This window comes from Calonectris borealis, chromosome 4 (genome assembly GCF_964195595.1).
Source record: "Calonectris borealis chromosome 4, bCalBor7.hap1.2, whole genome shotgun sequence".
Lineage (NCBI taxonomy): Eukaryota > Metazoa > Chordata > Aves > Procellariiformes > Procellariidae > Calonectris > Calonectris borealis.
This window is the reverse complement of record NC_134315.1, coordinates 34,691,650-34,706,152: the sequence shown is the minus strand read 5'-3', so window position 1 is coordinate 34,706,152 and position 14,503 is coordinate 34,691,650. Positions and strand designations below refer to the sequence as shown.

Genomic DNA, 14,503 nt, shown 5'->3' with positions numbered 1-14,503 from the left:
TTTCCCCATGGATCCTGTGGCTTTCCTAATGAGATAAACAAACTCAACCACATATAACAAGGGAAACAAGGCTCACTGGACACAAGAAAAATGTGTCCCAGAGAAGGAAAAGTCTGCATATGAACACATAGCACAAAGCAGGTAACTTGCCACAAAAATCCTGTGTTTAATTTATAGTTGAGTCCGCATTTGCCATACAGTACCAGTGAATAAGGGAAGGGGTTTTCAACTACATTTGCATCAAACATGCTAGCTATTTGTCAGGAAACGTCAAGAAACATCAAATACACCCAACTTACAGAATCAAATTTCCACCCCATAAAAACTGAAATTACAGTATATAGCAATAAGTTGCTTCTTAAGCACTGGAAGTAATGCAGTTCGATTTTTCACTCATTAGTGTCCTATGATTTACTAGGAGTTTTTCCTCACAGACTCCTTTCTGCTTGAGGGTTCTCTCCCATCTCTAAGATCGGAGTTCATATTGCAACCCTTCTCTCCCTCAGGGAAGTTATAGGTCTTTTTCCTACTTACCTAAAAATTCACCAGAGTTCAATTATTGTTGTGACCTCCACCTATCTGTTAAATTGGAACAAAATTGGCCAGTTAAAAAAAATTGATAAAAGAAACATAGTCTAATAGGCAAAGAGACAAACGTGTTCACACACACACAAAAAATTTCCTTAGTACATCAGGATAAAAATCAGAGCAATTAGTGGAAAAGAATAACAGAATTTGAAGTAGTACACGATAGGGCATTTGGGATGACACGCAGAAACCAGAAGGCCTGAGCCCAAGTAAACACCATACAGAGTTGGCATCTGCATGAGACCACTGTACAATCATGGTTGCCTTTTTGTTTCCCTTTTGCATTCCCTCAGTGTCCAGCAGAAGGAGATTTTGGTGAGTGCTGTATCCCCCACTGCCAAACTGTAGAGCAGAGTCTCCATGTCTGGAGAAGCAGATATTGAGAAGGTCTGGCCAGCTACAAAAACTTAGCCACAATAACTTTACAGAGCGACAGCAGAAGAAAGTGAGGGAGTGATCAGGCAAGGCAGAAGCTGAGAAGCCACAACCAACACAGCATCTCTGAATCAGGGATGCTGAGGGCTGGGGAGGTCTGAGCTGGGGCTCTATCCTGCCCCTGACAGGCTGAGAAACCCTTCCTATTTTCCAAATACTCTAACTACTACACCATAAGCTGAGTAGTAGAAATGCCATTTTGAGAATATTTACTTACTTGTGCTAAAAATCTAACAGTAACATTTTAGGTTTTAAAAAAGGTAATTTCAGGTCACATTTAAAATTTAGAAGTTAGAATAAAAGCATTTTCAGCATGCAGTATTAAAAATGCCAAGAATCAAATTAGCCTTTTATTTACATCTGTCATGTCACTGTGGTATGCACCATCATGTCCTGGGGATGCTTCAACACTCTCACACAACTGCTGCTGAACATTATGAGAAACCACCACAACATTCCAGTGTATGTACTTTGTCCCACTGGGGAAAAATTAAAATATAGTTGCTCTGGTTCTAACTCACATCAGATTTCACTCCTTCTGTAAATGAGTAAACAAAACTATATCAATCTTGGCTGTTACATCAGTCAGCAGCTTATATATTTCACAAGGGCCCCATACTTATAAATGAAAGCGAAAAAAAGCATATAAACTATCTGTCAACTCTGCTATCAAGAGAGCTAATTCAAGTTTCTCTGGTTTGGGGAGGTATTTTTATATTTCCTAACATAAATAAACAAGACAGAAGAAAACTCCAAAGCACCCAAGTCCAGGCTCTTATGACACTAGGCTATAACCATGGACGCTCAGCCCTCCACTTTCATCAATCCTGAGTGTCTATAGGAAAACATTGTTTGTAATGATCTCCTTCAAACTCAAATTATGAAAGTGCACATTTTGCAAATGACACCTCAGCCAATTTGCCCCATCTGCATGAGAGACAGCAAATGATTTCACTCTTTAGGCATTCAAAATAAAATGCACATGCGGCAAATTCCAAGCTGGCAGGAAAATCCAGTCATTAAAAAAGTGATTTGTTTTCTACATTTGCAAACACAAAGGCTCCATTTATTTCCATTGGCATAAAGAAAATGAACTGTTATTTTTTTTTAAACAATCATAGCCAGCACATTTTGGAAATGTTTTAATTTCAAAAATACTAACTAGCAAATTACAGTTTAAATAGCTTTTCTAAAGTGGTACCATTTTAGATACAGTTTTCTGATTGATGGCATCGCTTTGCCCTGCGGGAAAAGGTTTTCCTGTCTTTGTGTATACTGTAGTGATGCCTGTTTGTTGCTGGAGTCACTAAATTAAAAAAGAAACCTAAACTATGTGAATTTTAAATAGAATTATATACATTAACAAGAAGATATATTTTACATTATGGGAGCCTGAAAAAAATCTACATTTCTTTTAAAATTAGAAATTTATGGTCTCTGTCCTTCTGTCTTTCCCTCTTTCTCTTCAAAATGGGGAAAACAGAACAGCAAATAAAGAAAATAGCAAACATAATTGATATAGCTCCATCCTAAGAAAGCTTATAAACATGCTTAACTTTACGCAGAATGAGTTGCTTAATTGAATTCACTGGGACTACTCCCAACGCAAAAATGTAAGCATGTGTGTAATTCTTTCCAGGATTAGGATATGTAAGGGTGATCTGTAATGAAAATAAAACTACTCAATTTTTTCAAATTTCTTAATCTACATTTATTTTTGTGGCTATAGCAACATCTGGTGGACAAACAGCAAAATATAAAGCCCGTGCACTTCCACCATATGATATAAATATATGTATTTTAAAATACAAGCTGTTCTTACTTGCTCCTGTTTTTTAGAAGTTTACAAGAAAAAACAACGATTTAACTTAGATAATTCTTACTAACTTTAAAGTTATTACATCTCTTATAAAATGCTTTATATTCTTAACGAAAAGTGGTCAAGGCATCTTTGTTTCATAACATACTAAAATACTATCTTTCCCTCTCCCATCTTACCTCTCAGGCAAGTGCTTGCATACATTGAAGTGCGGGTCATGGTGTATCAATGTATACTGGCCCACTTTGACAAGAGTATACAAATACCCCACAAATGCTAAGGTTGCACAGTTAAGCAGTCAAAAAATAAGATCTATCACAAATCAAGTTGTAAAGTTAAAGTAGAGTTAAGAAAACAATGAAGAACCCCTGCAGATTTGCTCTCCACAGAATCAAAGCCTAAAAAGAATTCAAAATAAAATCCCAAAATAACCAAAACACTGAAGGGCAAATTAGCATGCAAAGGTGGCTGAGTGATCAGCATGCTGACAGGCATTCTTTTTGCTTCACTCATTTCCTCTGTGCTTTCTTCTAATTCCTATGTAATTGTTCTCTCATTTTTAATTTTACTAAAATTTCTGCCTTATAGGCATATCTGTTTAGAACCAGCAAAGAAGTATTTAATGATAAAATGAGAGTCAAATACAATTATAAATATATTTGCTAAAATTGCTCGATGCTGAGGTTAGCTTGAATTAATTTCCAAAGGGCTGGAGACATGAGAATGCAGAACAAAATATTAATATATTGACTAAAATGTTTTAACAGTGAACAAGCCATTGTATCTACCACCAAAAACAAGAAAGCAAGCTAAGGAACAACCATTCTATTAAAGGTTGTAAAATTCTAAGACAGTATCAAAAGGTTTCTAGAAGAAGTTAGGCAATAATCTCTAGAAATGTGAGAACAGAAAACAGAATGTACTTAAGGGTGAGGTTGAAATCAACGGATGGATTGCTAGTAGTCTGGCTAGGTGTCTTGATCTTGTATTTGGAAATCTGGATCTTCTCTGGTCCTTCACATACAGTAAGATGTGCAGGACCCTCACAACCTGACTGCATACAAGACACTGCTAACACAATACTTCCCTGATTGCAGCTGCATGCAGAGATCAGAAGTGATCAGCAAGATGTCCATCATCACCTGCAGCTTTCTCTACTGCCTATTTTTTCAGCTTTTACTGGAAGAACTAATTGCAAGATGCAAGTTCCTGGGACTGGTAAGTCAACAAATCAATAAAGTCACATACTGTCTACTACAGCAACACACTGCTTCATGTTACCCGCTTCCCAAACACTGATCAAGGAGAGGACTGTCTTTCACTGACAAACTGCAACAGATGAAGACACCAGCAGGAAAGTAGCATGACAGAGACAAAAAAAAAGTATTCTGAATTTACACACACCAGCAGCTTGATTCAAGTATTGCTTTTGCTGACAAGCGCATGCCTCCTCCTAGCCGCCTTCTCCCCAAAGCTCCGAAATGGGGGACTTGCCAAAAACTCCTGAAAGTCCATTACTGTTGCTTTCATTTTACATGGCAGGTGTAACCACTCCAACCTCACAGATAAAAATATGGGGTTATTCACGTTAGGTATGTAGATAGAAATTGAAAGCATTTTCGTGAGAAGTGGCAGGGTGCTGGATCCAATCAAAGTATCCGTGGAAGACACCTGCAGTCATCCACAAACTCCAGGGTCATTCACTGGGACATTGCACATGCAGAGTTTTATCACCTGGCCATGATTTCAGTGATTTTAAAGGCCTTGACGTAACCATGTATAAGCCTCCCATTTCTTACGTGTTGAAGATACCTTTGAGGTGCTGAGAACTTGCAAGCATAGATAAGTGATGAAATCAGAAACCAAAAGGAAGCAATCCAATGCAAGCATCCCTGTATATGTACATGTAAGACAAGATTTGATAGAGATGGTATCTTTCATTTGACAAGCTAATATAATCACCAGACAACCTTTTAGGCACAAAATCCCTTCCATTATTGTGAAGTAGAAACAACAGACTAGAAGACTAAACACAAATTACAAATTTCTGCTCTCATTGGGAGTCTAATCACACATGTGCTAGTGAGGCCATTCCCCAAAAAAGAAAAGAGTAGTGGTACCTGTTGAGAAGGTGGTAAGTTAACCGTGTGAGAAAAAGGTGGTTATACCCCTAGGGGAAAGCCTGAGGTAGCTTTTACTCTGTGGAATACCAAGTAGCTAACAGGATGGGAAAAACTGTCATAAACCTCATTTTGCCCCTATTTTCATGCTCTTGGTTGACTTACGAGCTTCATTTCTCCAATTTGCCTTCATGGGCTTCCCTTGAAGCTTTTGTTCCTACATCAGCACGGCCCAACCCTCGTGCAACGCCGCCCTCGCCATCACCAGTACCACTTAGCCACTCAGGCAAGGCCTGCAGCCCTTGGCAGAGGGCACAGGCCCCAGGGCTTGCTGCGTGTCCGTCAGATATGCTTTTAAAGACACACGTGAACAGGTTGGTACCGCATGGCGGAGAGGAAGCTGTAGGCTCTTCATTCCTCAGCGCTAGGGGCCTGCAGTCCTGCAAAGCACTACAGCAGCAGGTGGAGCCAAGCCAGACTTAGAAGGGGGAGGTGCAGGGGGACACGTTCTTAAACGTAATTTTAAACTTTTCTTGTTTTATTTTTCCCCTCAATTTCTGTATCCTGGGCCCGCTACGTGTGACGAGGGAAGGCGGGGCAGACGCTGTCGCGCTGGACCCTGCCCGCAGCGCATGCGCTCGCGCAGCGCCTACGCGCCCCACCCGCGGGCAGTGGGCGCATGCTCAAGAAATAGCGGAGCGAGGGCGGGAGGGAAGGTTGTCGCTCCGGGGCTTCCGTTCCTGCGGAGGGGCGTAGCGGGCTGTGTCCTTCCGTGCTTGCCGTAGCCCGACATGGCGGAGTATTCCTGCGTTAAGTCCACCAAGCTCGTCCTCAAAGGGGCGAAAGAGAAAAGGTGAGGAGCGGGCTGCCCGCCGCCACCCGCCCCGGCGGCCGTCGTGCTGCCAGCTCGGCCGTGCCTGGGGCCGGGAACCCCGGCCGGGCTCCCCCCGCTGCGTCGGGGTGGCGTCGGAGGCTGGGCTGGGCTGGGCTGGGGTCGGGTCGGGCCAGGCCAGGCCGTCCCGTTCCTCCGGCTGCGGGTGTCCCTGGGCACGCCGGCCGGGGCAGGGGTTTTGGGGTTGCCAGGCCCGTGCTCCCGGCTGCTGTCAGTGACCCGCTCCTGCGGGGTCTGGGAGCGGGGCCGCGTGGGAGAGCTGGCTGTGGCAGGGCCGGGTCGGAGGCGCGTTCTTATTTATTTGCATCTCCCTTTGCAGCAAGAAAAAGCACAAGGAGAAGAAAAGGAAAAGGGAAGAGGATGCGGCGGAGCAACTCGATATTGTTGGTGAGCTGCTTTCCAGGAATTGCGTGACAATGTGGAAACTGTAGGGGATAGCAGAAGCTGAAGAAGTTGTTATAGCACTTTGTAAACTAAGCGTAGTCCCTGTACACTGTTTGTCGCAACGTGTTATTTGTATGTTGGGATCTTCCTAGATTCCAAATGGAACTTCTGACATCAATGGGATAGATTTTCCGCTTGTCTTTTTAGCTAAAGTATGTTCTTATATAACCTCAAGCTACTTATCAGCTTGGATCTCTCCTACCCCCCCCCCCCCCCCGCAATGGTATTTGTTTCATGAGGAGAGACTTTTTAGCACTGTAATGCTGTTATTTAATGTGTGCATTTCCGTGTAAATGACTTGCCTCTTTGGTTACTATTACTTTGAAAATTAGTGGTTGGATCACCTGTTCTTACTCTGCCACTAGTTACTTTCTGTGTTCTTTAAATCACTCAAATCTTCAATACTTCCAAAAGGAAAAGTCTTAGTTAGTTTGTTTATTTGTTTTTAATTTGACATACTTTCTTGACTGCTGTGATGTGTTATAAATTTGCTACTGTTAATTGAAACTGAAGACACAAATATTACCCATTAACAAAATACAACTTCACTTGTTCCTTTTTCATAAAACAGAAGGATCAAAGTATGTAGGGTCATGAGCAGTAACTTGACAGACTATTGCCCTTCGGTGCTGTCATGTCCTTGATTGATCACAGTTCACTTCACAAACAAAAACAGCTAAAAAAGAATCACAAATTCATGAGAGATGCGGATGTATACTGTAGCACAGCGCACATTACAGGATAAATGTCATTTTTTATTACGTGTATATAGGCATAAGCTAAAGCAGTGCAAGGGGAAGTCATCCTTGTCCCTGTGTTAAAATAAATACGATATATGAGAAAATGGGCTGTTGTGTCTTACACTAGAAGATGTTTTGCATTCTTTAGTTTAGCCAGATTTCAAAAAAGTGGGAGAGATTTGGAAAATTCGTACATTGATCTGTGAGCCCTGACTGTATAGCACAAGACAATTAGCTCCATATATTGTATAAAGGTAGGGGAAGATTATTTCTGCTGAAGGCAGATTGACTTGCCAAATTTACCAAATAGAAAAAAGACATCATATTCAGGTTAATTAAAAATAGTTACTATCTTAATCAGGTAGAAAATATTTGTAAGACAGTATATCAGGAGAAATTTTACTGTTTAAAAAATATAAACGTCATAATTCTAATTCATGCATGTGGGTAGGGCTACCTTTAACTTTGGTAGCATTCTGTGGGGCTCAAATGTTCAAACACAGATTGGCTTGAACAACTGAAGTCTAAGGATTACAGCTCACATGAAGTAATTTAACAGCAAGATGAGATAGTTTATCTGTTTCTGTTGTATTGGAGAATCTAATAATTGGATATGACCCCAAAACTGCAGGAGGCTGGTCCAGAGGAAAAAAAGATACCTTCCTTGTAAGGTGTATCTTTGCTGGATCAGCTGAACGGATCAACTTGCTTTATGGACTAACACAAAGAAGGGATGAAGCGCAGGAGCCTGGAACTAGGGATGGCAGGGTGGGTAGAACAGCAGGATTTCATTTCAGCAGCAACACCGTTAAATTGGCTCTGTAGTATAAAATAATGCACAAAGATCTTGAGATAGCAATAGCAATTGTATCTTCAGAATTTCAACTCTCGGAGAAGACACAGAAATATCATCTCTTGAACTACTGTAGTCACAAATTGTAGTTACTAACTGTCATGGTTTTGTATTATAGGAAACTGGTGGGCTATCAGTAATTTCGGTGAAATTACAGGAACTATAGCTATAGAAATGGATAAAGGAGCTTACATCCATGCCCTTGACAACGGCTTGTTTACGCTTGGAGCACCACATAAAGGTTTGTTTCAGGAAATTTGGAAATAAGCAGTTTTAGTAATGAAAGACATAAAAGTAGCATCACTTAAAGGCAAGCAGTTTTACAGCTAAAAGCAGTTTATTACAAATAATGCAATAATCGTACCTGTAGCATGCAGATGACTTAAACCTCATGACTACTGATCAGTTTCACTTACCTAGTTTCTTGCTGTTTTATGTGTACAATAAATTGAACTGCCTTGGAGATGATCACCTGTTAAAGGCCATACCACTTACAGGATAAAAAGCAGCATAACTTACATTAAATCCTATAAAAACTTTATGGTGTCATTTGAAGAGTGAAACTCAAGGCAGATGAGTTTCAAGGCTTATTGCTGCATCCTCATCTTAATATACTTGTTTTGTTGCTGCACAAGTGGGCTACTAACATGGTGGGGTCATTAGCTAGTCCTTACTTTGAATTTGAGAGCCATCAGTCAGACAAGGACTGTTCCAGAACCCTGGCAGTGTGTTTCACTTCCAGGTTGAGATGAAAGCAACAATGGCAATATTAGCTCATGTTGGCTTTGAGGGATGGAGGGGCTAGTAGCTTTTAGGATACTGAGCTGTGTTACCATAGCTGAAGCGTAATACATCGGTTATGGAAAAAATAATATTACAAGGAGATTAAGGTTTTCAGAGCCACCTGGAAAATTACAAAACATCCTCAACTGTAAATTTCTTTACACAAGGATTGTCTTTATTTTGTGTCTTGTTTTAAGCAGTCTAAATACATGAACATAAATAAGCACCTGCATTGCTTTTTTTAAAAGTGAATATTCAAAAAAGGAATTTTTAAAGAAATAAAAGTATTGCAACTTTCCATAGTATTTTGCAATGGCTGTTGTTTCATTCTTTTTGAAACTGCAGTATTAACAGGTTAAAATATTGTATGTTTAATAATTCATACCTAACTAATGGAAAATTCATTCCTCAGATGATGAAGGCCCTAGTCCTCCTGAACAGTTTACAGCAGTAAAGTTGTCCGATACAAGGTAATTACTGTAACAAAATGTTACAAGTTTTGATATTTGTTATCTTTGTTTCTGGTGTGAATACATGTTTTAATATTTTCTTGAAATACATGGCCTGCTAATAATGTGTTTGTGATGTGTTGGATATTGCTTGTGAATTGCTTGGATTAAAAACATTCTTTATTGTTTTCCTTCATCTTCTCTTTGAGGATTGCTCTGAAGTCTGGTTATGGCAAATACCTTGGTATAAATTCAGATGGACTTGTTGTTGGACGTTCAGATGCAATAGGATCAAGAGAGCAGTGGGAACCTGTCTTCCAAGACGTAAGCTGCTTGGAATAATTCATTTGCTGTTCCTAGTATTTGACTGTATTTTGAGTTAATCTATATTGATGTTCTTTGTCTGTGCAGTAAAAGCCTTTTGCAATCTCTTCCATGTTGTAACTTTTAACCTTCCATTTTCCCAACTGCTGCATTTTGGCAGCTATAAGCATCTTAAGAATGAAGGAGCCAGCAAGTCTGCTGGATAGCTATTGAAGTGTAAATATATAAAAGAATAAAACACATTTACAGAGCTTTCTGGTGTATTGTAGAGGATAAATATTGTGAATCAAAGAGTTTGTATATAATCCTTATACTAACAATATGTGATATTATTTCTGCAGAAGAAAATGGCATTACTAGCAGCAAATAGCCGTTTCATTAGATGTAATGAAGAGGGAGACATAGAAGCCAAAAGCAAAACTGCAGGGGAAGAAGAAATGATAAAGGTAATCTATAACTTCTACAATTAATACAGGATTGGCACAGATATTCAAACAACCAGGTGTCTGTGTGCTACAATTTACTGTTAATACAGTTATAATCGTTTTCTATAAGCTGTCAAGTGATTTGGCCGCAAGAAAGGCAAATGAGCTCCAGGGCTGCATAAACTGAGATACTTCCAGTAGAGATAGGAAGCTATTTTACCACTACAGAAGGGCAAGACGTTTTGGAGGCAAGACAGTCTATGTGATATTCCAGATAGTTCTGAACAGCTCGGTACGGGAGATGTGAATTATGACTGAAGCAGGAACAGAGAAGGGTTTACTGGAATGATGCAGAAGGGGAGATCTTTTAGGGAGGAGAATGTAAAAAGACTATCTTGACTTCATCTGGACATGGAAAATATATGTGTGCCTCCAAATAGAGATAGGTGTCTAGTAGTCAGAGCAATAATATTTTTAAGTCAGTCTCTGAAAAAGGCATTTTACCCCTGCTAAAACCAAGAACTGTAATGGTGCTTCTTTGAGATGAAGGCGATTATGTCCTACAGTAGTATCAAGGATTACACTTAATATTTCCCATGCTTCAGGTAGCTCTTGCTTTTATTGCAGTTGTCTCCAGTTGCAAATGAACCAATTTGAAAGCTGTGAACTTAAAAAGTCACTGTGACTCTCACTCTGTTATGAAGGATATATTGTTGTCTTTAACCTGTAACTTCTGGTTTTAAAAAAAAAACAAATAGGTATTTTCTGTTTTGGTTTTTTTTTTCCTCTCAATGACTAGATTCGTACTTGTGCTGAAAGGGAAACTAAGAAGAAAGATGATGTTCCGCAAGAAGACAAAGGAAATGTTAAACAGTGTGAAATCAATTATGTGTACGTAGTTCAGAGCTGTTAACACGCTCAAGTATCTTTTTCACTTCTCTTTGGGGCCGCCTTTGGTGGGAGAGCCAAACTCCCACCCAGCCTTTCACTTGCTTTTCCCTCAGCAGGACAAGGGAAGGAAAGAGGATGAGAAAGCTCATGGGTCGAGATAAAGACATGGGGAGATGCGTACCAGTTACAGTCACAGGCAAAACAGACTCAACTTGTGGAAAATTAAATTTATTGCCCATTAAAGTAGATCTGGGTAGTGAGAAACAAAGACAAAAATTAAAAACACCTTTCCTTCCCCCATCTCCCAAGCTCAACTTCACTCCAGACTCCTCTACCAGCTCCCCCAAAACAGGATGGGGGTATGGGTTAATACATCATGGTTTCTCTCTGCCATTCCTTTCCTCTCCCACTTTTCCCCTGCTCTGGCACGGTCCTCTCCACAAGCTAGAGGGGAATATGCTCCAGCGCCTGAAGTGCCTCCTCCCTTTCCTTCTCTGTCCTTAATGTTCACACTGCCATTTTGCACTTTTTTTTTTCTCTCTTCTCCTCTGCCTGTGTGGCATTTTGCCCTTTCTTAAAGGCCACCAGCTTTGCTGATGGACTCGGCTGTGTCCTGCAGTGGGTCTGTTGTGGAGCCAGCTGTGTCCAGCTTGGGGAGCACCTGGCCTCTTCTCATAGAGGCCACCCCTGCAGCTCCCCCACTACCAGCACTTTGCCACCTACACCCAGTACACTTTCGCTCCCTGACTTGTCATGCTAGTAGCTGAAGAAGGGGTTCTCTAGAACTTGTAATGACATTGTGCTAATCATGTAGGGGCTCGTTCCCACTTAGACTACCAAAAAAAAAACCTGAATAGTTTTCACCTACAGAAGTCTTAGTGCAATATTTGATACTGTGACGGCTTGCTGGATTTTATTAGGCCAGTTGTCTACTGCATAATAGAAGTTAAGATTCTTACCACCGGTGGTTTTTTATTGAAATACAAAACTTTAAACAAGTTACACTTTTTACATTTTTTTCTCCCCCTTACAGAAAGAAATTCCAAAGTTTTCAAGACAAAAAGCTTAAAATAAGCAAAGAAGATACAAAAGCCCTCAGAAAAGCCAGGAAAGAAGGCACTTTTCATGAAATGCTGCTTGACAGGTACTTCAAAGTACAAGAAATAACGTACTGATTTAGAAACTACTGGGAGATGGAATTGCAGTAAACCTGGGGTACAAAAGAGAGCTAGCTTTCAAGGGGGTGGGATATTGAGCATTTTCTCTCTGGTCAGTGTTCTGCCTCAGTTCTGGGGTTGGCTTTTTTTTTTTTTTTGGTTCTGAATTTTCACTTCTTTAGCTGAAGTTTGTGGGTTTGGATTTTCCCAGAGATTAATACTTTTGGAAATCTTTAACTAGGTTGTTCAGTTTGTTTAGTACAGAGGAGTTGAGGGATGAATCTTTTTAATCACAAAAATTAAGCTAATTTTTAACATATTCAATACCTATGGCACCAGAACATTTTGGAGAGGGGAAAGCTGCATTTTAAAGTGAAATGGCATTTATTAGAAACACTCTTCATGTTACCTAGTGGGAATAATTTTTTTTTTTTTCCCCTCCTGAGCTAAGGCTATAGAAACTCTTGAATTTTTAAAACATTTTATATCAGGATACAGTATAAATATTGGCATTAATTCAGTGGGTGGAATGCAGAAGACTATTTATGGTAATTGCAAGTGATGCAGGAGCACTCCTGGGCCATCATAGGTTGAGTATCAGTTTCAAATCACCCTGAATCTGAATTACATGCTTCAGACTGGACAAAACACAATTCATGGTGATTTGAAGGGAAAGACAAGGTTAACTTTAGACATTGCAGTTCTAGCTCCTTAATAAAACAAAGTTAACTAACAAATCCAAAGTGTTGTTAGGCTTTTATATGTGCTTTGAAGCAAAGTTTAAGAGAAGTTGCTTTCAATGCTTCCTTAACACTTTGAGGCAGATAAACACACAGATATAATCCTATTTGGTCTAAATCTTGTTTTGTTACTCTTTCCATATAGGAGAGCAAAAGTGAAAGCGGATAGATACTGCAAATGACAACCAGCTGGTCCATTTTCTTCTGCATCTTTGATGATAGGGTCAGATTGAAAATGAGTAAAATGTTTTATAATTATTTTTATTGAAGGTGTTTTGCTGATGTTTTTATTACGTTATTTTTAAAGGATCGCCTGAGAGCTATAATTAAGCATCAAACTAATGTCATCTTTCAGTAATGGATACTATTAAGTTTACTCTAAAACTATGTGCTCTTGAAATAGTGAGATAATATTTTAATGGAAAAGAAATTGACCCACTGAATCTTCCCAGGTTGATGAAAGGAACTTGAACTTAGAGACAGGGCAGAAGACATTAAGGGCAGAAGAGAACGACGATGAAGTTCAAAAGTAAAATATGTTTAATACATTAAACCATTAAGAAATATGTAACTGTATTGAACAAGAAGAAATAATTGAAAATGCATGTCTTAGAAGACACCATACCAGATCCTGAGTAGGACATCTGTGGAGCCGTTCTACACTGCATCAGGTGAGGACTGGGCCAGAATATTCAGGCATCAAAAAACAATGTTCAAAACAGACCCACTGTTCAGGTTGATAAATGGCATAATCCATATGCTGGAATGAGTGTTGACAAGTCACACACAAGAACCCTATTACAAACGAAAATGCAGGTGCTTCATAAGAAAAGAGGATGACTCTTTTGCGTTAGCAGGCCACTTCTTTTACAAGAGGGGAAAAACTGATTTTGCAAACTTGCTGGTTTCTCTACAGCATGGACTTCAGTTTGTTTAATAAAACAGCAGGGACTTTTCTTAAGGTCATAGTATAATATGCATTTCTATTATCTCATGTAAAATATGGTTACCTGTGTCTGGTCTGATTACCAAGAAGCTTTTCAGTAACATCTCCATAGGAACTATCGCAGTCAGAACAATTGCTTACTCTCTCCACAGCTTCTGTAATCTGCGTCATAAAGAATACTTGGTAACAATGTTGAGGATTTTTATGGTAATAATTTGAACTGTCTCTGTGGAGCTTCTCCTACCTGTCAATTTGAACTGCACACATAGTACAAAACTGTAAGCTCATGTAAGATAATGATGTGTCTAAAAAGAGCAGAAGAACAGATCTAGTCAGTAACAGCCATTTATATCAGTCTAATTAATTTCATAGGCAGTTGGTCTTGACGAAGAAGCATGAAGAATTTAAGTATGTCATAATTGTTTAAAACTCTACTGCCTTTTCAGCATGAAAACAAATTATAGCTGAGGTTAGCAATAAAAGCATTTATTTTTCAAAGAATTCAGAAAAATATGGCTATAGCCCATACAGATTTTACAGAACCAAAAGAAGAAAATCTCCATGGGCTGGGCACATGCATGATGTAACGGAGAGATTCTTAGAAACTCATTTGTTTCTAGAAAAACAAACAAAAATCCAAACCTTTCTCTGATGGCATTTTTAAGCTTTCCATACACAGCTCTATCCCACTGAGTACAGAGATTTTTGCCACAGGGCTTTTCCCTCTAAGGTGGTAGAATTTATTTGTTTTATACCTGTTAAACCTACTGTTCATTTAATACCTATTTTACAAGAATAGGCACACTCACTAGTTCCTTGTATGAATATCTATTTTGGAATGAGTGCCTTTTCTTCCCACTTTAGCTTTTTCTGTTGAGGAAGATACTATGTGAGAAA

At 39.4% G+C, this 14,503-nt stretch overlaps 1 protein-coding gene across 2 annotated transcripts; it reads left to right on the top strand.

The window, feature by feature from the left end:
- The first annotated feature begins 5,632 nt into the window (after nt 1–5,632).
- Nucleotides 5,633–13,331, top strand: FRG1 (FSHD region gene 1). 2 transcript variants are annotated; one of them, XM_075149211.1, is made up of 10 exons: nt 5,646–5,815; nt 6,174–6,241; nt 8,010–8,132; nt 9,087–9,144; nt 9,333–9,447; nt 9,789–9,893; nt 10,672–10,763; nt 11,797–11,907; nt 12,806–12,883; nt 13,113–13,331. In XM_075149211.1, the coding sequence occupies exons 1-9, from the start codon at nt 5,754–5,756 to the stop codon at nt 12,840–12,842; spliced, it is 771 nt and encodes a 256-aa protein (XP_075005312.1). In that variant the 5' UTR covers nt 5,646–5,753; the 3' UTR covers nt 12,843–12,883; nt 13,113–13,331. The 2 variants fall into 2 exon arrangements, with proteins under 2 accessions (XP_075005311.1, XP_075005312.1); XM_075149210.1 differs by lacking the exon at nt 13,113–13,331 and having other exon boundaries at nt 5,633–5,815; nt 12,806–12,929.
- Nucleotides 13,332–14,503: the final 1,172 nt, after the last annotated feature.

Excerpts from the sequence above, each read along its gene's own strand:
- FRG1 (XM_075149211.1), top strand. The coding sequence starts at position 5,754 with ATGGCGGAGTATTCCTGCGTTAAGTCCACCAAGCTCGTCCTCAAAGGG. Across the intron at positions 9,145-9,332 it reads GTAAAGTTGTCCGATACAAG|GATTGCTCTGAAGTCTGGTT; the intron begins GTAATTACTGTA and ends CTTCTCTTTGAG. Across the intron at positions 9,448-9,788 it reads GGGAACCTGTCTTCCAAGAC|AAGAAAATGGCATTACTAGC; the intron begins GTAAGCTGCTTG and ends TTATTTCTGCAG.